The sequence below is a fragment of the Ursus americanus genome, chromosome 8 (genome assembly GCF_024610735.1).
Source record: "Ursus americanus isolate L20-20 chromosome 8, mUrsAme1.1.p, whole genome shotgun sequence".
Classification (NCBI taxonomy): Eukaryota; Metazoa; Chordata; class Mammalia; order Carnivora; family Ursidae; genus Ursus; species Ursus americanus.
Genome location: NC_142134.1, coordinates 28,821,473 through 28,844,279, shown reverse-complemented (window position 1 = coordinate 28,844,279; position 22,807 = coordinate 28,821,473). Strand labels below are relative to the sequence as shown.

The 22,807-nt window shown below is 37.8% G+C and overlaps 1 protein-coding gene across 7 annotated transcripts in view; it reads left to right on the top strand.

Annotated features, from left to right (window-relative positions):
- SLC4A4 (solute carrier family 4 member 4) overlaps positions 1 to 22,807 on the top strand; it is a 349,367-nt gene that overhangs the window by 187,384 nt on the left and 139,176 nt on the right. For all 7 annotated transcript variants that reach the window (XM_045789287.2, XM_087864096.1, XM_087864093.1 and 4 more), the window contains one exon: positions 10,163 to 10,239. In XM_045789287.2, coding sequence (XP_045645243.2) covers positions 10,163 to 10,239 — 77 coding nt within the window. The remainder of the gene's footprint in view (positions 1 to 10,162; positions 10,240 to 22,807) is intronic.

Here is a 22,807-nt window from a genome sequence, read left to right as displayed (position 1 = left end):
CAAATTATTTCTAAATTTTCTTTTTACAGTTTTTTCATAGTTATCTTCATATCTTTGTATACTGGGCTTATCTTGCTATTTCTGATTTATTACTCTTAGATATTTCCTGTTAATATTATCTGGTTAGTACACTTGTCCTTCCTCCAAATAGGTTTGTATCATTATTCTTCCATTATTAATTCTATTTGTAGTTGTAGGTAAGAAGCGTATGCTTTTTGTTTTTTTGTTGTGTTTGGATTTTGGTTTTTTTGGTAGCAAGTATTGATGGGATCTTTTGACTTCTTACCTGGTGAGAGGAGGAGGTGAGCTTCCCTACGCTTCCTTGCCCCTCTCCTCACTACTTCCACTTCCAGACTTCTGTTATTGGTACTTCCACTCTTTAGTGTCAGTATTGGTTAGATTTACATTCTTGCCTCTATAAATGCATTTTGTGTTTTCTCTATCAGGTGATTCTAAAGTCAAATCCATAAATAGCATTTATAGTATTATGATTATATGAATGTAGTTTATTCAAATGCTATATGATATGTTTTTTTTAACCAAGAGTTTTGAATTGCATTTTTTGAATTACCTATTGTTACTATATTCCTGAATTCTTTCAGTATCTCAAGGATAGTAATAAACCCTATAGATACTTTCTTCTTGCAGATCCATCCCTCCTGCTCCGCAGGACACCTGCTGCAGAACTGACGTTCTGACATTTACGTTCATTGCTCCTCCTGAGTTGGAGACCATATACATCTTTTTTAGTTTATTTCCTTCATTTTACTAAATCACATTTCAAGTAACTTTGTATGAAAGTGCATATAAACATTGACTTTTTTAAGTTTTTTTTTTTTTTGGCCTGAAAGTTTCATTATTGTTTTTTCACACTCAATTGATAATTTGGATGAGTGTAAAATTCTAGGTTGAAAATAATTTTTCTTTCAGAACTTTAAAAGTACATGCTTCCATTTTCTTCCACTCGTTCTGTGTTGCTTTAGAGAATTCCAAAGTCCAATTCTTATTTCCTTTCTCTTCTAGATGGAAAATTTGTAGGGTATTCTCTTTGTCAGTGTTGTGAAGTTTAATGGTGATTCATCTACACAGAGGGCTAGATTGGTGTGTATGTGTTGCGGGGCGTTGTGTTATTAATATTTCTGTAGGGACCCTTGTGATTTGAAGAAACCTGTTCTTTAGCTCTGGGATATTCTCTTTAATAGCATTCTCTCCTCCATTTTCCTTGTTCTGGCTTAGTTGGACTCCTAGTAGTCAGATGTTGACTTCCTGGATTGATCCTCTGTACCTCTGATCTTTTCTAGCTCTTTGTTCCCCTCTCCCCTTCCTTTCTACAAGATTTCTTGACTTATTTTCATACCTTTATATATATGCGCTCACATGTGTATGTAGCAATCATATATGTTTTTTAAAAGTAATTTAAAAGTGATTGTAACTTTAAAACATTTTACTTGTTCTGTTTTTCATAACATCCTGTTTATGTTCTGTGGAGGCAATACCTACCCACCTCAAATCTCTATGTAAACTAATACGAATTTTTAAGTTTTCTAAATTACATTTCTTTTTCTTTTTTTTTTTTTTTTGGGTTTTTTTTTTTTTTTTTTTTGGTATCTGTTTTATTTTTGGGCTTCCTCAATTGTCCATTTGTATTTAAGAAAGAGGATTTGTCTTAGAGTAAGAATGGTTATCCTGAGGGACTCTCTAAATTCTAGAGTTCAGAGGACTTTAGTCTGAGGTCCAAACACCTGCACTAGCTGCCCTAGTCTTTCCTGACTACCTCTTTAGCAAGGAGCCCTGTGGTAAATGCTTTGGCTCCTGGGTGTTCTGCCTGGGTGGTGTTAAATTTTCTGTGCATCGACTTTCCTTAAACGCATTCCTTTCCTCCTGCATCTTACTTGGGCCTCCATTACACTGGCATCTTCCAGTATGGAACTTCTTCAGTTTTGCTGGGAAGATCTTTTCTTTTTTGACTACATGCCTCTCTGCTCATACTCTATGCTGTAATTTCTACATGGTGTGAATAGTACCAGGCTCTAATACTCCATCTGCTCTTCTCCTGGAAAGCTTTTGGTCTGTCGGTCTTCTACCAGTTCTTTCAATTGATATGCCCTTAGGTTTTTTTTTTTCAAAAGTATGTATTTTTTAATCTATCATTTCAAAAGTATCCAGGAAGAGAGAGGGATAAACTCATTTGCTGAATCATATAACTGGTAGCCTTTTTAAATTATTTTAAATTTTGACACTTCATTAACTTGGAGAATCTCTCCATTAATCTGAATTAGCAAAATCTTACTCTACCTTGGATTTGGTGTCTACATAGATATAAGAGAGTAGGCCCCACTTATGAAATCACACACCAGTGCTTGTGCTTGGAACGATGTGGCCGCAGGAATCTATTGAAAGTCCTCCTTAACTTGGCTTAGGGGCATTGAGTAAAATCACTTTGGGTCATTGCCTACTTGGAATGAAGGCCGTGAGATATTCGTTCACTTCTGTCATAACCTGCCGTTGGTCTCCTGCACGTATCCTTTACTAGCCAGCATAAGCTTGCTGATGGTGTTGTTCATTTCTGTTTCTAGTTTTGTGAGATAAGGTCACAGATTATTTTTTGTCCTTCCACTTATGTGCTTTGGACAGAATAACTTTTTGTTTGTAGTGTTATATTTGTGTGTGTGCCTGTGCGTGTGAGACACAGAGAAAGAACTATGACAGAATCACAAATCACAAGAACCATAGATTCCTTGAAGTGCTTTACAGGGACTTTACTATTTAGTAAGTGTCCCAGTCCTTGTTTGTTTTGGAGTGTTTCCTCAGCTGAGTAGAGAGTTTTTTTAAATGTCTTTGTAGTGTGTGTGTGTGTGTGTGTGCAGAGTGAATGAATTTTTTAAAAAATTAACTCCTTGTTTTAGATCATAATAAAAATTAAATATCCAGTGCAATATGATTAGAATAGCAGTCACTATGATTAGAGCATTTTGCTTTTGCTGGTTGAAATTTAAGAAGAATTAGAAGAGATGAACCTTGTATATTTGGCATTGAGCTGCCTAAGATCTAACATTGAGTTTTGGGAAGAGCCCACAGAGTAGTCAGAAAATTCAAAAACAGAGAATAGGAACAAAGAGGTTGAGGTTGGATAGATTATCAAGGGGCAGGTGGCTCAAAAGGGTAGAGAATGATCTTTAAAAGATGAGAATAGCATTTGTGCGGGTTTATTGGTGTCGGTGTTCGCCGCTGTGGTTTGGCTCCTGCACACTTCTGGTCTCTCCATAAGAGCTCTTCTCCATTACCCTCGTCCCATACGGTAGGGGTGACTTCAACCTTTGGCTGGCACTTTGGTCACATACTTTGCAAGTTATCTGGATTTTCTGATGTCTTCTTCCTTCCTCTAAATTTGTTTCACTTTTCAAGCCAGCCACCTTCTTTGAGTCATTCCAGCTCCCCCAGACTTTACTCTTCCCTTTCACTGAGGTCTGGACACCCTCCCTTATTTCTCCTCTTATTTTCACCTCCTGATCCTTCCTTCACAGGGGATTCTCTTTTTTTCCCCTTTATTGCTTCTCACGTCTGTTCCCACTGCTGACTGACAGGCCATTAGCCAGTTTGGCAGAGTCTTTGCCCTCTGTTAGTTCTGGGCCAGCTACAAACTTCTTCCTTATTTACTCTAAGGCTTTCCAAGTCTGAAGGCTCTTGGAGTGTGCACACAGCATCTCCCTTCACAGGAAATGGACTTTGAGCAGTAGTGTTTATAGTAGTAACTCCAAATGGAAGTAAAATGATACCCAGTTGCTATTATCCATTCATTCACAAATATTTATTAAGTGCCACTTAGTGCCAAGCTCCGAGGAGGCTAAAACCGTGAATAAGACAAACCTAGGGCTTTGACTCTGGGCTCTTGGAATTTATATTATATTAAAGCATGAACAAACAACAAAAATTTTCTAAACAAAACAATTAAAAATGAAACAAGCAAAAACATCTGAACTGATTTTCTCTTATGAAATTCTTTCAAAAAGCTCCTTCTGATGAGATTTTTAACTTTCCTTCATCTAATAGTCACAATTTAAGTATATCTGTATTTTATTTGAAGGTCGGGAGTAAGAATGGGTTGGAGGTCTTAATGACAGTTTATGTTATTATTATTTTTAGTGGGGGCAGCTCTTAATATTTTGTTGCCATGAAGACTAGGAAACTGGGGCGTCTGGGTGGCTCAGTCACTTGAGCATCTGAATCTTGATTTTAGCTCAGGTCATGATCTCAGGGTCATGAGATCGAGCCCTGCATCAGCCTCCGTGCTCAGTGCAGAGTCTGAGATTCTCTCTCCCTCTCTCTCTGCCCCTCCCCCCGCATACGCGCTCGCTGGAGTTCTCTCTAAATAAATAAATTCTTAAAGTAAAAAAGACTAGGAAACTGGTCTGACTCAATCCAAGCTTCTCTTTTAGCCAGTCTTTTTTTTTTTTTAATAAAGATCATACTTTTTTTTTTTTTAAGATTTTATTTATTCGACAAAGATAGAGACAGCCAGCAAGAGAGAACACAAGCAGGGAGAGTGGGAGAGGAAGAAGCAGGCTCATAGCGGAGGAGCCTGATGTGGGGCTCGATCCCATAACGCCAGGATCACGCCCTGAGCTGAAGGCAGGCGCTTAACTGCTGTGCCACCCAGGCGCCCCCTCTTTTAGCCAGTCTTATTCATTGTTAGTATCCTAGTCGATTTAGTCTCCTTGTTTCCTTATATTCCTGTTTTTAGTGGTTGAAATGGGAAGAAATTGCAGTTGGAGGAACTTGAAATATGGAGAAAACCAATATGGGAATAGTGGAGAGTTGACTGTACATTGTGGAATTTTACTAATACTTGGCTATGATTATGAGGTAGGACATTCAGAAGATGCAGCATTATTGCATTTGTAATTACATTGCTATTGCTTTTAGCACCCTTTCTCCTTTGTCACAGAGCTGTGTTTTGGGCTAATGTTTAATCACAGTGGCAAACAGAGTAGCTGAGTTCAATCCCCCCCTTTTTTTTCTTTATGAAAATGAAAAAGTAAAGAAATGTATACTTTATTTCTGGGAATAGCTAAATTGAAAACCAAGAACGTTTCTGCCTTGAATATTCTTAATGATATTATATTGCACACAATTGGCATAGAAATAGAATATATTCTTTGTGGTTGTATATTAAATTTTCTCCTTGTTAGAAATGGTGAGGTTTGTGTGTTTATTTATGGAAATAACAGAGAGAGGCCAGTTTTTTCTCAGAGGCAGTTGGGTTAGTATTAAGAGATCCAGATTTAAATTATAGTTTTACCACTTGCTGTGTGACCATGAACTTAACCTTCTTGAGGTTCTTTTATGTGTAAAGTGGTAGTAAGGATAATACTAACTTCAAAGTGCTTCTATGAGCATTAAGTAAGATAATGTAAGTTAAAGTACTTAGTACTGAAAAGGATTAGTTGCCCCTTAATCTTAGATATAGATGATTTCTAGTAGAGTTGTTACGTCAACAGTGGCGGGAAAGAGTATCAGTGAGTCACTGGAGTACAGAACACATTAGCATGCATTCTTCCAAAACTGCACTTACCATTAGTTTGATGGTCTCAAGCAGTGTAAATCAGACCCATACCTCTGAATTTTCTGACATGGACACCCAGATTCCCTTATGTCTGTTATAGTAAGTTACCTTAGTTATTTTTCATGCTAAAAATAATATTTAATTATTATTAAGAATAAAATATCCAGTGTATTTCATACCCAAGGTGATCTTGTTTTAGCTTATTCTTAGTTTCTCTATTGCTTCATTGTAAAAGTATGAGGCGAGGGGGTTATATGTTAATTGCATTACATACATATTTACATTTTTATCTAATGCGTATACATTTAAATCTCCTCCTCCTCCTATGCTGTAATTCTCAACACCTTTATTGTATCTAACAGATATAATTGTAAAGGACTTTATGAATTGCTACATGTGTGCTAAAGAATAACAATGATTTTCAAACGTAGTACAAAATGCAATTAATTTTTATAGAAGACAGTATGTACCTGCCAAGTGTGTACTTTCAAAATGAAATTGTTTTTGATTGTGTGAAACTCCCTAAAATGTGATTCTCCAAAGCTTTTTTTTTTTTCTTATGGCCAAAAAACAGTGATATGGAAATTAATTATGATGATGCACCTGAGGCTGATTCTTCTTCTTTTGTCGAAATCAAACTTAAAAAAAAAAAAAGTTTCTTTGGCCCAAAAGCACATACATTTGTATGTCCTGGATTTTGATGGAAAGGGCTGACTAGTGGTAGCTTTGAGTTGAATGAACCCCTGCCTGTTTAAGAAGTAGCGTACTGTAGGGCACTCTTGCATTTCACATTTTTGGTAAAAGCTGACATTTTCTCTTACTAGCCCCACTCATTCAGGATTGCAGTATAATGAGTTTGCATTATAGGCCCAAACTGTAAATAGAAAGCACTGATTTATCCTGATAATGTGTCTTATTGAATGTCAGGTGCAAAATATCCACAATAGAACATTGTTAGGGATCAGTTGCATAACAGCTTCCTGGGTTTGCTGAAATGCCATACACAAATTTCTGATTCCGGATATAACCGGGTTTGTAATCTCTTTTGGCTCTTGTCCTTGTCTTCTTTGATTTGGGTGATATGTTTCTGGAAAACGGTGATTAAATAATGAGTTTCCAAAGGTATTTATTTATTTGATTATGTAGGAGAGGATTTAGAGGAAAAGCCAAGCAAGACACTTTCTGTGTGTTTATGTGACGAGGTTGGTAACTTAAATGATTTCTTGAGATACAATAGTTTGGAGTAGTAGCTTGGAAGAGGGCAAGGTGATCAGAACTACCCCTCTGCTTCAATTTGTATATGTTTTTTTCAATTCAGATTCTGACTGGGGCATACTGTCCTCTTAAGATAACTGGTTTATTTAGAACAGTGGTTCTCAAACTTTAGCAAGTTTCAAAATTACTTTAACGGTTTGTTAAAACCTCATTACTGGGCCCCAAACCCAGAGTTTGGATTATATAGCAGTTCCCCCTATCCGCAGTACCTATGTTCCAAGATTCCCAGCGGATGCCCGAACCCTATATATACTATGTTTTTCCTATACACACATACTTATGATAAAGTTTAATTTATAAATTAGGCAAAGTAAGATGAACAATAATAATAAAATACAACAATTATAACAATGTACTATAATAAAAGTTATGTGAATGTGGTCTCTCTCTCTCAAAATATCTTATTGTACTGTACTCATCTTTCTTATGATGTGAGATGATAAAATGCCTACGTGATGTAAATGAAGTGAGGTGAATGCAGTAGGCCTTGTAATGTGGTCTTAGGCTATAATTGACCTTCTGATGATTTGTCAGAAGGAGGATCACCTGCTTCTGGACCACAGTGGACTTTGGGTAACTGAAATAGCAGATAAGGGGGACCACTGCAGTTGGTCTAGGGTGAGTCTCAAGGAGTTGCATTTCTAATAAGTGCTCAGGTAATGCTAATGTTGTTGGTCTGGGCACCACACTTTGGGGACCACTGCATTGGGAAACATTTGTTTTTGGTTAAGGTGTTTGGGCAAAGGGGTGGGGAACTTGCTAGGTGGGAGGTGGGAAAACACTGAAGCACGTTTATCATCTTGCTTAGGGTTTACCTGGAAGTGTTGCCTTCTGGATTCTTCCACTGTATTACAAAGTTACACATCAGTGAAGTTGTTAATATTACTTTTATTAATGAAAATCAGATAATGGTAGGAGGGACAGTAGATTTGGTCGTTTCTTAACATTGGCCTACTTTCCCTCATCTAGTTCCTGCATTTTCCTTGCACCTGTGCCTTTCTTGCCCCCTCCCCCATTAGTACAAATACATCCATACTGTCATGAGAGAAATGATGAGGCAGTATATGAGGTTTCTTAGAAAAGTTGTGACATCAGTCAAGATTACCACTGTAATAAAAACTTTATTCATTTGGCTTCTACCTATTTAGTTTTTGCAGCAGTAGGACAATGCTTAGGCTAAAATGTACCTTTGCAGTGTTTTTAGTTTCCAAAGCAAATCAATGAATTTAGGATATTTCCCGGAGAATTTATATTACTTAATGAAACTTCTTTCAGATTATTTCAGTATTGCCACTTACATCAATTGATTTGATAATGAGAAATCAGTCTTATCTATTAATTTACATAAGCTACTTTTAATTTATGATTAGGATTGCTAAGGCTTCATTGCTTTAGGAATATATAGTTCAGATTTCTTCAGTTATTCAGGTAGAATTTTCACCCAGCTAGTCCAAATAACTGCTTTTGCTTTTATTTTTTTATTTTATTTTTTAGAAAGACTTTATTTACTTATTTGAGAGACAGAAAGCACAAGCAGAGGGAGCAGCAGAGGGAGAGGGAGAAGCAGACTCCCTGCTGAGCAAGGAGCCCCATGTGGGGCTCCATCCCAGGACCCTGGGATCATGACCTGAGCCGAAGGTAGACGCCTAGCCAACTGAGCCACTCAGGCGCCCCTGCTTTTGCTTTTAATATAAGGTGCAAAATTATAGTTACTCATCATTTCCTATTACTTTCAAGCCCAGCATTATTTGGGAGCATTCACGTTTTTACCTGGTGTCTTTTGTTTTGAGTGCACACTGGAAACCTGGTATGTAGTTCAAAGGAGAAAATGTGGCCTTTGAAAAGGTTCTTTTAATTTTGCTCATAAAGCAGTTTTTCAGATGTAACTTTCCTTTGAAAAATGCCCTGTGCTCAAATTTTCCTAGAATAAAATGTCCCACCAGGTAAAGGGTTTAAGAGATCTAGGCCATGCTTACTCAATGAAATGCAGCAGAGTGGAAAATACCCTGTTTTGCCAGCTCAAGAAAATTATGATTTTTCTGATTTAGTAGTTAAAGACAATTATATTATTTAAAGAGCTGCTTTTACCTAGACATGAAATTATTAGGAGTAGATTTTAGTCTGTGGTAAAATTATGTGTTGAAGTTTCTATCTGTAGAAATTAAAGTCTATAATCTAAAAAATAATTTGGAACCAAATGTGAAGCTATGTTCAAACTTTGGTGCTTGTTTTTCAACCCTTGTCCTTTTGGTGTGAAGACCAGCCTGAGTCAGATCATTGAGGATTAATGATGAATGCATTACTCAGCACCCTGCAGGGGTTGGGTCAAACACCCTGGCTTTGAAAAGTTACTCTTTTGCTTAGTAAGCTTAGAAATTTCAAGTCCAACTGCAGGTCCAACTGCGGAATGAACAGAATGTTATTCTTTTGATTAACATAGTCTACTTGAAGATGGGCTATCACTCTTCTAGATATCCCTCCTCTCTTTTCTTGTATAATGGTGTCTAAAGTCATGGGCTAGATTGCCAGTAGACTTGACCTACAGCCACTGTATTGCCAGGGAGCTTGGTTCCCATGAAGTATTCCTGATGAAACCTATGCCTTAATGTGAATAAGATTGGCCTGTTGAGGAAAAGAAGGGATATGCTTGTATTAGTCTGGAAAATGGGAATGCAAGAAGGGGACTGTGGTAGCACTACTTTGAGGCAAAGAATGGGGATTCTGGATCAGATGCCCCCCAAGAAGAAATCTTGATTAAAGTGTCAGCTGGAAAAGGGAACACAGATGGGTTTTGGGGTGGATCAGAGGGACTGGTACCCTAGGAAGGACTGCAGAGGCCTGGGGAGATGAGGTCCAGGCCTGTAGTCTGGGGCCATCTCTGCTGACATGAGGATAGAGGCCATCTGTGTAGGGAGTAGGAAAAGGAAAGGACACCAGGTAGCTTAGGATGTGTATAAAGGGCAGTGACAAAAAGCAGGCCAAACGAAGAGTAAATTTATTTTTATGTGTATCATTTTAGATGTTTCTTCCAAAGTTTAACTCATCTTGAAATTGAGCCAGGCAGTAAGACTTAAACATGGTATTTGTGATTTTACATACTTTTGGTTTTTTTGTGTTTTTTTTTAATGTGATTTTACATACTTTTAACTTAACCATCTTTGTGCTCCAGCCTGTATTCTGGATAACTCTTCAGGAGAATCCCAGTGGAGCTAAAGTATCATTGCCATTCTCATCATCATCTACAAGTGTTTATGAAGTATACAACCAAAGTCTTGTGTTTTTGAAAATAAGTCTTTAATTAGGGTTCATTTTTGTTTTTTGCAGGTAGCCCAGCCATGACCCATAGGAATCTGACTTCCTCCAGTCTGAATGACATTTCTGATAAACCAGAGAAGGACCAGGTAAGCAAAGAAATCTTACTTCTTTGAAACCTAAGACTAAATATGTACCTAGAAGATGCTGGAATAAGATTAGAAATGTTGGTTTCCTAACTGAAAAGGAACTGATATATGTAGATGGGTTGTTCCTCCTCCTCCTCCTCCTCCTCCTCCTCCTCCTCCTCCTCCTCCTCTTCTTCTTCTTCTTCTTCTTCTTCTTCTTCTTTTTTTTTTTTTTGCATGTTCTCTAATGGAAGGGGAAGCACTATGTCAAGGGATTTGAAGTTTGAAGATAAGAATTAGTGTTGACTCCAACCCTTACAGATGTGTTCTCTTGGGCAACATAAGTCTTGGAGCTATAGTTATCTCAGTTTTAAAATAGTAAAAATGATCCCTACCGCAAGGTTATTGTGAGGATTAAAAGAGATAATTTAGGAAAAAGTGCATTGATAAAGTATAAAGGTTTAAGAAATCCTGGCGATGGTTAACCTTTGGGGGATACATCAGGTAAAGGAAATGCTGGCCTCGTTAGTTGTGTATATGTTTGTCTATTAAAACATAGTAAGCACCTATTTGCCATGGGGAGCGATTAGGTTTGAATCTTGATGTACTTACTTTTTTAAAAAAAAGACTTAATTTATTTGAGAGAGAGAGGACAAGAGCAGGGGGAGGGAGAAGCAGACTCCCCACTGAGCAGGGAGCCCGATGTGGGGCTTGATCCCAGGACCCTGGGATCATGACTTGAGCCAAAGGCAGATGCTTACCCGACTGAGCCACCAATGTGCCCCTTGACTTACTTTCTTTTAAAAAGAATATGGTAGAATTTGGGCCATTTTTCCCAGTTGGGTGGACATAGAAAATGGTAAGTAGGTATAATTTTGCACTTTACATTAAAAAACAAAATGAGTTACTTTGGACTAATTGGGTGAAAATTTCACCTGAATAAAGAAATCTGAATTTTATATTCTAAGGCAATGGAGACTTATGAAGATGTGCCTCTTTCCTGGACAGCTCTTAGAGCAGTGACAAAGGTTTAGAGACCTTGGTGAATTCTAAAAGGTATAGGAAAGGTGAATTTATGTTCTTTCTTGTGAAGTGGCTTTTGATATCTTTCTTCCTTCCCTTCACCAGCAGCACCCTATTTGGGCCTTCATCATCTCAGACTGGATTGCTAGAAAAGCTCTTGGAACTAATCTCTTGTCTCTGTTTTCTCCTATTTCAATAATATACTTTTCATATTGTTACCCTCATATTTCTCTCCTGGAGCAAAGGTTTATAATGGCTTCCCATCAAGTTAAGTTCAGATTTCCCTACATGACTTTCAAGGTTTTCTGAAGTCTAGTGTTGTCCTTCTCATTTTAGTTTGTGTTCCTCAGAAGAGGAAGTCTCTGCTTTGGTCCGTCTTAGTTACCTCCGGGTTATGTTGAGATTGATTCTTGATTCCTAGGACTGTTCCCCCTTCATATGCTAATATGGATAGCTCTCCTCCCTTGTATTTGCCTCCCCTTTGAAATGAGCATGGAAGGTCATTTAAATATTGGATACATTGGGAGCTACATAGCAGTAGCAGCAAAGAGAAAACTCAGTAAACGAGGTCTTGTTTAGAGTTGCCTTCAAAACTGGCACATTTTGGCTCCATTCAGTATTTACCAGTAAGGTTCTGTTTCTGTGGTTTGCCAGGGGTCTTTTTTTTTTTTTTTTTTTTAAAGATTGTTATTTATTTATGTGACAGACAGCCAGGGAGAGAGGGAACACAGCAGGGGAGTGGGAGAGGAAGAAGCGGGCTCCCAGCGGAGGAGCCTGATGTGGGGCTCGATCCCAGAACTCCAGGATCACGCCCTGAGCTGAAGGCAGACACTTAACAGCTGCGCTACCCGGGCGCCCCTGCCAGGGGTCTTGATACTGAATAAGGCAGTGCAGTTGATAACAGGATAAGGCAGAGTTAGGAATATCTGGTTGACAGGCTTTTTTTTTTTTTTTTTGAAAAAAAGCTTCTTTTATTACTGACAGTTCTCTTGCCAGGAATTTGCCAATAAGCAGCTGGTAAATGCTGGCTAAGAGAAATTTCTTACCTTCTTGAGTGTCTTCAGATCTGGGCATATGCGGAGGAAATTTGATGGCTTAAGATGTATATTACATAAGCTTTTGATTCCAGTGTTAGATGAAATATGTTGGAACATAATGGTTTGGGGGTGTTGATTCAGCTGTAAAACCTGTGTGATTGTGGTACTTGAACCCAGAATCTTTGATGCCTGTCATGAACATCTCATATTCACTGAGGTTCATATTAAGTAAAACCAGGAAGATTTAAATCAGTTTTGTTCCTTTTGTTTTCAAAGCCAGGAAGTGAAGGCTGACGAATATATCATTTTTTTTAAAAAAGACTTTATTTATTTGTTTATTTGAGAGAGAGAGAAACTGAGAGTGTGAGCAGGGGGAGGAGCAGAGGGAGAGGGACAAGCATACTGGACACAGCACGGAGCCCCAGGCAGGGCTCCATCCCAGGGCCCTGAGAGCATGATCTGAGCTGAAACCAAGATTGTTGGACGCTTAACCGCTTAACTGACTGAGCCACCCAGGCGTCCCTACTGTGTGTGTTTTTTTTTAACAAAACACAGTATATCATTTTAAGAGCAACTGTCCATCTACATTGTATCTATTACAATAACTGCAGTTAATCCAATGAGCTCTTCATCCCACAGAGAGGAAGAAATTCCATTCTTTGCTTCCCACCAAAGAGTTTGAAGAGAAGTTTTGGAACTGACCCATGGTCTCATCTACAACCGAAGGCAAATTAGGAATTCAAACTAATATTTTTCAATTTCTGTACTTACTATTTTAGTAACTTCAACTACAAAAGCTTCTGGATCATTTTAGGGTGAGAAGAAAATGGGTTTGTAAAGAAGATGAAGCTATGGCAAAGAAAAAAAAAACCCACACAATAAACTCAGGCTTTTATTTTTTAACCTTCTTTTCCTCTGTTTGGGTAGGAAAAAAAGGTTGCCAGACTCAAATTTGTTTTGAAAAAGCTTTTATAATTAATTAGCCAATGTCCTGGAAATGATCTTGGCAGTAAAGTCAAACTTGTTCTGTATGCTTTTCCAAGTTGGCCCCAAAAACTTCCATCGGACTGGAACTGAAGTTTCTGATTGACTGATTATTCTGCCTGGCTACAATTTGAACAGTTGCGAGGATGCCTCTCCACTTCCTGGAGCTATATAACTTCCCAGAAGCACAAGAACTATGGGTTTAATGTTCAGAGTTAGGAAGAGGAGCAGAATTTCTTTGACAGCAGCATAGTGACAAAATTTGAGGGCATATTTTTTATGAGATTCTGTTTTGGGAAAACAGAAGAAACAAATCTGTGGACTGCACTTTTTCTCTCTGGCTCTGCCAAGCCTATGTACTTACGATTTCAGTAGCGGCTGCCTTATTGAGAAATAGCTCAAAATAGTTAACAGCAGAAGAGCATAGCCAAAATTTAGGTGATTCAATGCCTCAACAATATTCCAACTTGGATGTTATATTTATTAAGCAGAAAAGCACCTGGGGAAAAGTAGATTAAAAAAAACCCAAACATCTGGAGCTCATCTACTTGTAAATCTACATAAATAATTTCTTCTATTTTGTTGCTATAGAAGATTTTTTTCTTCATTATCCAGTTACCTTCCCCATTCACCTTAGATTGATTTGTTTTTCTATCTCCTTTTATTCATTTTCTGTTAAAAAAAAAAACTTACAAGTGCAATGGGTGCTTATCAAATGCGGTGGCTTAGTTCTGATTTGCATTTGAGTACGGAATCAGCTGTGAGGATAAGAAAATCTTCCTCATGATTTTACTTCTTAGCTTTAGCTCTGGTAGAAGTTCTACACTAAGTGGTACAATGACTTTCAAAGGGCTTTACTTTTTTCAGGTTATCAGTAATGCAATAACATCTCACAATTACACGATCAACCTTCAGTGAAACGGCGGTCCGTGGACTACAGTGAATGCAGTAGATGGAGAAGTATCTTGCAGATTCTCAGGAAGACACTGCTCACATAACCTTGGAACTTCTTATCTAGTTATCGCTACTATGGTGTTCATTATTTAGCCAGCTTATCTGAGAACCTATCCATAGGTCTATTGGTAGAATTTGGCTGAAGGTTAATTTCTACACTGTATTATCATTTTTAGCCTACCTATTGCCTGTTATCTCCCAATATACTTGCCTGTCTTGATCTCTGTTTTTGAAGTCCCAGGGATTTTGCAGAAATTGACCTGGGTTTAAATATTTTGTTAGAGAGTAAGAGGATGAAACCATTAAAAACCATGTATAAGTTTGAAATTGCTAAATCATGACTGCCTTAAAATGAAATCTAGAAAGAAACATTTTGTGATTGAACAACCCCTAATCCTTTTCTTAACACATATGTAATATAGGAATGAGTCAACTAAATTCAGCTGAGATGATTTCTCCATAGTTCTGAAGACTTCCTTCCTAAGGCTCACATAAAGCTTCCCTTAGCATTAATAGCTATTTCATATGCACAGTGACAGAAAAATACAATAGCACCTCCTTTTCTTTTTCACAGCTCAGCCAGAAAGCCCTCTAATTCACACCAAGCACTGGGTGGTCGTGGTTCCCTCCTCAGAGAAGCTGCAGTGGCTAAGAAAGGCTCATATTTTCTGAGGTTATAGTACTTGTCTTTAGCACATTTTTAGGGACCATTGAAACACTGTGGTGTTGGGAGAGCTCCAAATGGAATCACATCTGTGAAAACCTGGGAACAAAGGCATGCTGTGAGGAGGTGGTTACATCCTTAGATGTCATTAGTCACCATGGTTTGGGTAGCTGCGGTGAGCTTCCCTGTGGTTCAGTGGCTACAGCGTTTCTTCAACCAGGTGTCCTTGATGGGACCTGGTGTGCCACTGCAATGATTATCTTTGGAGTCTCTTTCACAGGGCATTAGCTTGCCACTTAGATATTAACAAAACTGATATTTATTATCATCTTTTCCTTTTCTACAAGAAATTTGACTTTACATAGCTTCCTTCTCCCACCTGATGCTCTCTCCCATATTCTTAAGGAATTAACAATCAATTGTTATTAGTAGTGTTTGAGAAGTGCTGACAAACTGATTTCCCTCTTAAAATGGGGGCCGTTAGATTTTCCCATTTTCATAATGCTATACTTTCATGAAAGCTGTTTATTTGAATCAGAAAACCAATATTCAATTAAAAACAGGTACTGTGTCAGTTTGAAAATGAAGCAGATTAACCTGTCAGAAGTAAACTAAGCTCTATCTTGTATTTTCAGGTAAAGAAAAGAGGAGGTTTTTTTTGTGAAACTTAGAACTATGATTTTAAGTAACTGTAGGGCTGCAACAAATTTGAACTTTTAAATCACCCCATTACTGTATGCTGCTGTGATTTGAATTCATTCATTCATTCAAAAAGTGTATTCCGTGCTAGAAAGTGTTCTCAGAGGTAGGTAGCATTCTAGAGATGAATGAGACATAACTTTTTTTTACTCATAAGCTCCCATGCTTTTGAGGACAGGTAGGCAATAAACAATAAAAACAAGTAAACAAATCAACAGGGTAATTTCACATAATCACAAATACTGTTTTGAAAATATATCAGGGTAATGTGAAGAGGTACAGGAAAGCTGTTTTAGGTAGGAGGGTTAGCCAGAAAGTAGAAGATATGGGGAAAGAGACTTCTAGACTAAGCAAAAAGCAATAGTAAAACCTTGAAATAGGAATGAATGCGGTGTATCCAAGAAATGGGAAAAAAAAAACCAAGTCCGAGTGGCTGGAGCCAACGTAGCAGATGTGGAGTGGTAGATGAGGTCAGGGAAGTTACACAGGAGTACCTTTTCATTTTTATTCTAAGGGCAGTGAGACACTGTTTGAGGAGTTTTACCTGGAGAGTTGTATGTACTGATATACATTTTAAAAAGACCACTGAGGGTGCTGTGTGATAAGATAAGAGGAATTTGCCAGTGTTCTGGATCATCTGGTATTGTTCCTACAATTAAGCACTGGATGAGCACCACAGTGCATTAAACTCATTGTTCTAAAGACCCAATAGCCAGTGTAATATATTTACCATAGACATCAAGATCTTATTCCTGTCAGTAAGGGAAGTTCTTCTGTTTCACAAAATATTTTAAGAAAGAAACAGTTTCCTATTAATTAGATTAAGTTATGAATATTAATAAAATATTAAAATATTTTAATGCACCAGAACTGGACATAGACACCAAGAGTGGTGTCTGAGCTTTTGCTTGATTGCTTCTCTACCTGTAGTTCTCCTATTGATGTTACTGCTGGCTGACGTCAGGTGCGTCACCTGGGTAAAACCCACGACTCATGTAACCTTCACTGGAGGCCTCTCTGAGGAGCAGTGACAAGCATCTTAGTCTTTATTGTTCAGAAGGGAGCACCGGTGTGTAGGAACAGAACAGAGCAGCCGAGTGGGGGTCCTGAGACACATTCTTACCTGTAACTATGAAAGAATTGAACTCAGGGCATTCCTGTATTGGACATATAATGAAAGGGTTGGCAGGTTTTATGTCTTAAATAATTAGCTGGCATGTTTTATATTTGATGACACTTTTTTCCCTCTTTTCAATAGGTAGCATTCTACCTGTATTCAAATACCATGAATATTCTTAGAACATATTAAAGAGAGTCATAGACTGCCATCAACAATTATCTTTGATGAATGTCTACTCTCATGTCACATGTTACCTACTTCTGACCATGACTTCATTAAAAAGATAAACAACCTTTTGTCCCTTGGAAGTGGCAAATTGTTATACAACCAGAAAACAGCAGTGCCTTATGATGAACACCCTAAGGGCCTGGTTAAAAAATCTTTCTAATAGTTGTAAATATATACATTGAGTCATTCTTAACCTGCTATATAGTAACATGTTATTACCTGTGTATTTTTTAAACTTTAGTTTTTTTCTGATTTAAAAAGCATAGAAAATTGCTATAAAAATTCAAACAAAGCAAATATGAATAAAATAAAAATTGAAAGTTCCCACGTTCTCACCCTCAAAATAGCCACTATTAGCAGTTTGATGGAGAATCCTCTAGATTTTTTCTATGCATAAAAACTATGTACTTATTTATATAAAATACAAATAAGATCATATTGTTCTGCAGCTGGATTTCTTAAAACCTAACAACGCCACAGACATCTACCTTATTCTTTTTAAAGGCTGTAATCCACAAGAATCCTGTTTTATTTAAATGATGTTCTATTATGTTTTTCTTTGCAATTATCAATCAAGCTTTTAAGAAAAATCCTTATTGTAATTTTTTTTTTTTTTTTTGCATTCTTTAGGGAGTATTTCTGGAGGAGAAATTTTTGTAAGTGGAATTGCTGGCTCACTGTGTATTGCCAATTACCTTCCCAAAAGATTATACCAATTTGTGTCCTAGATTTTTTAAACACTTTAATAAATCCTCCTCCACTGCTGAGATACTGTATGCCAATCAGATTTGAGTTTCTCCTTTATGATTCACTCCAGTAAAAGCTTAGCAACTCAAGTTGCTAAAGTGAAAAGAATCTCAGTCACTAGCATCTGCCTCCCAGATCATTTTGGGGGCTTTTTTCAGAAGCTTAAAATCTTGAGGCTAAAACTGGGTTTATTCTCCCAGTCTGATTAGATCTCTGAGCTGCCTAATCTTCCTGTCTTCTGAGGTAAAGAGGTGAAAAGTACAGTGGCAGTAGACTCAGCCACCTGTATGTTTCTTATTGCTTGTGCTAAAAGGTGTTGCTGTCCCCAGCTCTCAAAGAAATCCTTCAGGCTTTGTGGGAATTTCCTTGGCAACCAAGAATGGCTTCATCTCAAGAGCCCTTCTTGGTGGTCAGCATTTGGTCAGCATTTGGAACAAAAAGGAAAATTGCAAGAAGAGTTGGACAAGTATTCTCTTTGAAGTGTTGTTCAACACATTTGCAGCTTGGCTCCACATCTCCTTCCTCTCCCCAACTCCCCACCCCCATGAGAATTTTAAGTGAACTTACATCCAGACTATAAAGTTACTGAAATGAAAAGTTCATACCTTATGTGGAAGTGCTTTATTAGGAACTTTGAAGGAGTGTTGTCATCTGGGTTAACTGATGAAGAGCTCATTGAACCATTCTTTACATGTTGGGGAGTATTTGCAGATTTTGCTGTTTCTTTATTTCCTCTCAATGGGGAATGGCTGCAGAGTAGATTTACAAAGAGGCCATTCCACGGGAGGAAGTTTTTCTTGCTTTTCTTCAGAAAGAGAAGGGCTCCCCACTGTTTCCAGCTCACTTGTCTGGCTGATCCAGTGGCTAGTTGATTGATTTGCCTCCACAGAATCTCATGACCTTATCAATCACCAGCAGAGCTTCCTGATTTCTCCATGTGTTACCACCAATGGTCTGGTGTCACTCCCTGGAACCGAGCTGAAAACAACCATCCTTTCTCTCCCCTCTGCCTCCATGTTAAAGGAGCAGCAGTAATTTTTTCCTACAATCTGAAAGACAGTAGTTAATCATAGCACACTGGCATTATTGCCTAATCAGTGTTCTATGCATCCACATAACAAAAGGTGAGAAAGTAACTGAGTCATTGTATAGGGAGCCATTGTAATAACTTTGAACTTCGAAATTAGCTGCCTTCCTCTATGAAGAATAATTAATAATTAACAACAGTGAATATAGTTAAACACTTACTTACACTAATTCATTGGGGTTGGTACAATCAACCCCATTTTATGTATTGGCAAACTTGAGACACAAAGAGACTAAGTAATTTCCCCTAAGTTAAATAGCATCTGAGTGGTAGAGCTGCATTCTGGCCCTGCCGCCTATCCTCTTAACGAGTACAGGGATGCTGGCTATTTGGGTTAGGGTCTTTTTCAGGTCCTCAGGCACAGGTGTCAAATTGATAGTCATTGCCCTTCAGTCTGTCCTTGAGGCACACATCACACTGAATAGGCTAATCACCAGAATTACTAACTAAACCAACAATGTAAAAAAATTCTTAAGGGTCTTATGGTGACCAGACGTTTCTGCTGCCACAGTGATTAAAAGACTCATCCAGTAGTTTGTTGTGTGCCCGCGGTGGGGGGGAGGGGGTCAATGAGAGAAGACTGATAGAATAAAAAGTAAAATATATGATCTTAGATTGTGAGTTTCTAACTAGCTGGAGAGACCAAAGAAACTGTTGGTGCTGACAGTAAAGTGCAGCAGTCCAGTGAAAGACAAGATAACTGTGTGGGCCAGAACCATCAATCACAGAGGAACGAGGGACTTTAGAAGCATCTTTCCATTGTAGAGAACATCAGTAACAGAAAATAAGAGTTTTAGCCAAATAAAATACTCTTCTTTGTAGAAAAAGGGGAGGTGGGGGAAATAAAGTAGAATGTAGCTATCTGCAAGTTAGCCATACAAGTGAACGATTTGGTTTATCCATTAAATGGAAAATAGTGTGATTTAAAAATTCTTTGAAATAATGGCCCAAATCCCCCCCCCCCAATTTAACGAAATACAACAAGATTACAATTTTTTTTTTTAATCATTCAGGTTAACCTGTGGAATTAGCAAAAGTAGATTAGTTAGCTAGCTGATTTGTCTGTGGACCATGGTGGATGCTCCCTTCATTTACAGATCCTTATTGTGCTTTGCTCAAACACTCCATGGCTCCTTGACTTTCAGGTTGTTCAGTATACATTCTCACTATACGTATGTTCACCCCTTGACTATTAAGTGTGAGAGATACTACATCATTATAACTTCCATATTTTTTTTTTCTGTTAAAAGAGAAGCAATTACTGATTTTTTTTTTTAATTATGAAGCTGATCTCAGGAGTAGCTTTGCAGACTTAAATAAGCATGTTAAACCTTAAGTGCTGTGAATCTCAGTTTCCTGTTTCATCATACAGGTGTTATGATTCAATCTGAACTGCCTCTTCCATAAGGTTGTTGTGTGGAAAGGAACATGCATAAAACGCTTTAAAATATTATACAAATTTTCATTATCACAGTCATGTTCATTATTTAAATGTGCTACTGGTTTTTATTTTTGGTTGGTTTTGCAGTAGGATTGGTGGGATGGAAGTCAATTTCATTTCAGATTTCATTCCTCACCTTTCAGATTTACATTGCTAATTTGGCTCTTTGGGGTTTCATACCCAACTTTTGCACTCCACTGCTCTGCCTGCACACTACTGAAATGTGCCTGATTGTCCTTCTGTGAATATTGTTACTGCATGCACATTTCCATTGGACCCAAATGTCCCTTTTCTACTCTGCTTTTCCAAGTCCTACCTTTACTTTCAAGACCTAAGTCAAGTGCTAATGTTTCCATACATGCATCCTTGAACATTCTGGCTCATGTTAATTACTGCCATCTCGGAATTCTGACACCACTTGGTACTTACTACTCGTCGTTTCACACGGATGCACTTGTTTGTTGTTGTTTTTTATATGTATGTATGTCTCATCTTCCTTATGGGGTGTGGGGAAGGGAGGCAGAGGGTCTGGGGGGTGGGCAGGACAGGCAGCAGTCTTGTGAGATTGTTGCTTTTGGGAATGATGATGATTAATCAAGGGTGAATCAGCTTCCACTTACCCTTTCTTGAGAACTTTTTCTTTTTAAAGGCTGAGAAAATGACTATGAGAGTTTCTCAGAGAAAGGTGATTTCTCAGAGTATTGTTATTATCTTTTCTTTTTGGTGACTTGAAAAATTAGTATTTCTTATGATCGCTGATAGAGTGTTTCATTAGGTTAGCCAGTTGCTTGAAATGCACGTTCTTGCCCGTCTCATACATTTAAAATTCTTTTTTTTTGGCTAGGACAATCATGCAAATGCTAACATTTCAAATATAGTTTGCTCTTTCATTTGTTACAATCCATTTACACATTTTTTCTCATAATGAAAGCTCAATGGAACATAGTTAACTGGCTGATTGACATAATTTAAAGAAAACACCAGATTTTTTTTTTTTTTGCCCTTTATTTGAAACAAAGTGTAGTGTGGCACAAGGACATATTGGAAAAGCCAACTGTCAGCACAGAAAGATGTCTGTTGCAAGACGACATGGTATTGCTACGTTTTCCCAAGCATAGCATATTTAAATTATGGACTATTCAACATTCTACTTCTAGATACGAGCTACCTCACTTTGTATGAAATTAGTGAGAAATTAGGGGTAAGCCATATCAAATTTGGAAAAAATTTATCATTGAGTGGGTTTTATTATTGAATTTACAGTTTTATACATTATTGTAACCCTGTTTTACTTATATATTCTTCTATAGTTTATATTGCCAGGACAGCATTATGGTAAAGATCCAAATATATTATTGAAAAAAAGAAAGAACAAATCAAGTTGAAACCCATGTGTTAGGATGGCTTGTTTCAGAAAAACCTTTTGGTCAGAGTGAAATGTTGATCTTTTCTCCTGGTGTTTTTGATTGCATTACTCATTGTTTAAGCCCATTTCAGTATCAGCTTATTTGTAATCCTGAGAAATAAACAAGGGGAATCCAGAAACTTCAGTAAGTGGCATCTATATTACAGTTTTGTATGAAGAAAAACTAGGTGCATAATTTATTGCCTTGTTGAATTATGATATCTAAGAAGGCATCCCCAGACACTGCACCCGAGAAAGGAGATCTTGTTTAGAAAAATAACAACTGCTACTAGTACTTAAAATAGTTGTGAAACTCTTTTTCTAAGTGCAGGCTTTTCATGGAGTAACTGTTGTCCTCAGGGGATCATGAAAACCTCTGTACAAATGTGTCATGAAGGAATTTTCTTGGGGTGACAGCAAGCTGTTCTGGGCCCCTACGTCTTTGTGGGAATCCCATGAAGCCCTGCTAATGCAGGAGAGTGTGACGAGAACCCCGGATTCATGTCACATTTTGGTTTCTTGTTATACTTCTAAAAATTCCTATGGGTTTTCATTTTTAAAAGATGTATTGAGGTAGGACAACATTCAGGCTTCATTAAAATAAAAAGCAGAATACATGAAAATGAAAGGCTTTTAAAAAGAAGGTTCTCTCCTTTCTAAAGTTATAGTTGGGACTGTTTGCTCCTGCACTTATATATTCCCCCAGTCTGTGCCTTTGTGGTTTAAACCGTGGGCCGTGGGCTGGACTGTCTCATTTTAGCTGTGCCTTCTTGATCGAAATCCCGTTTGTAAAACCTCAGTACAGAAGGTTGTAGAGAAAAGGATTGAAATCAAAGGGTTAGAAGACTTAGAATAGTCCCCCCCTCTGCCACCCCAGAATTTTCTGGATAATAAGAAATGTGTGTTGCTTGAAGTAGCAGCAAAGTCTGGGTTTTATAGTCCCAGGGATGTTGGTTCAAATGCTAGCTTTCTTGCTTACTAGCTGAGTGATTCTCTGCAGCTCCTTAATGCCTCTGAGCCTTAAAAGAAGGGGTAAAAACCTTACCTTTCAGGTTCCTTTGAGAATAAAACAAGATAATGTATGGAAAGTACACCAGGTAGAGAGATGAGGTGCTTGCCCACTGCCTTCTTCTGTCCCCGTGAATAGTACAGTAGGATAAACTATGAAACAAAGTCATCATGGGAAAGTGGAGTGAGTAC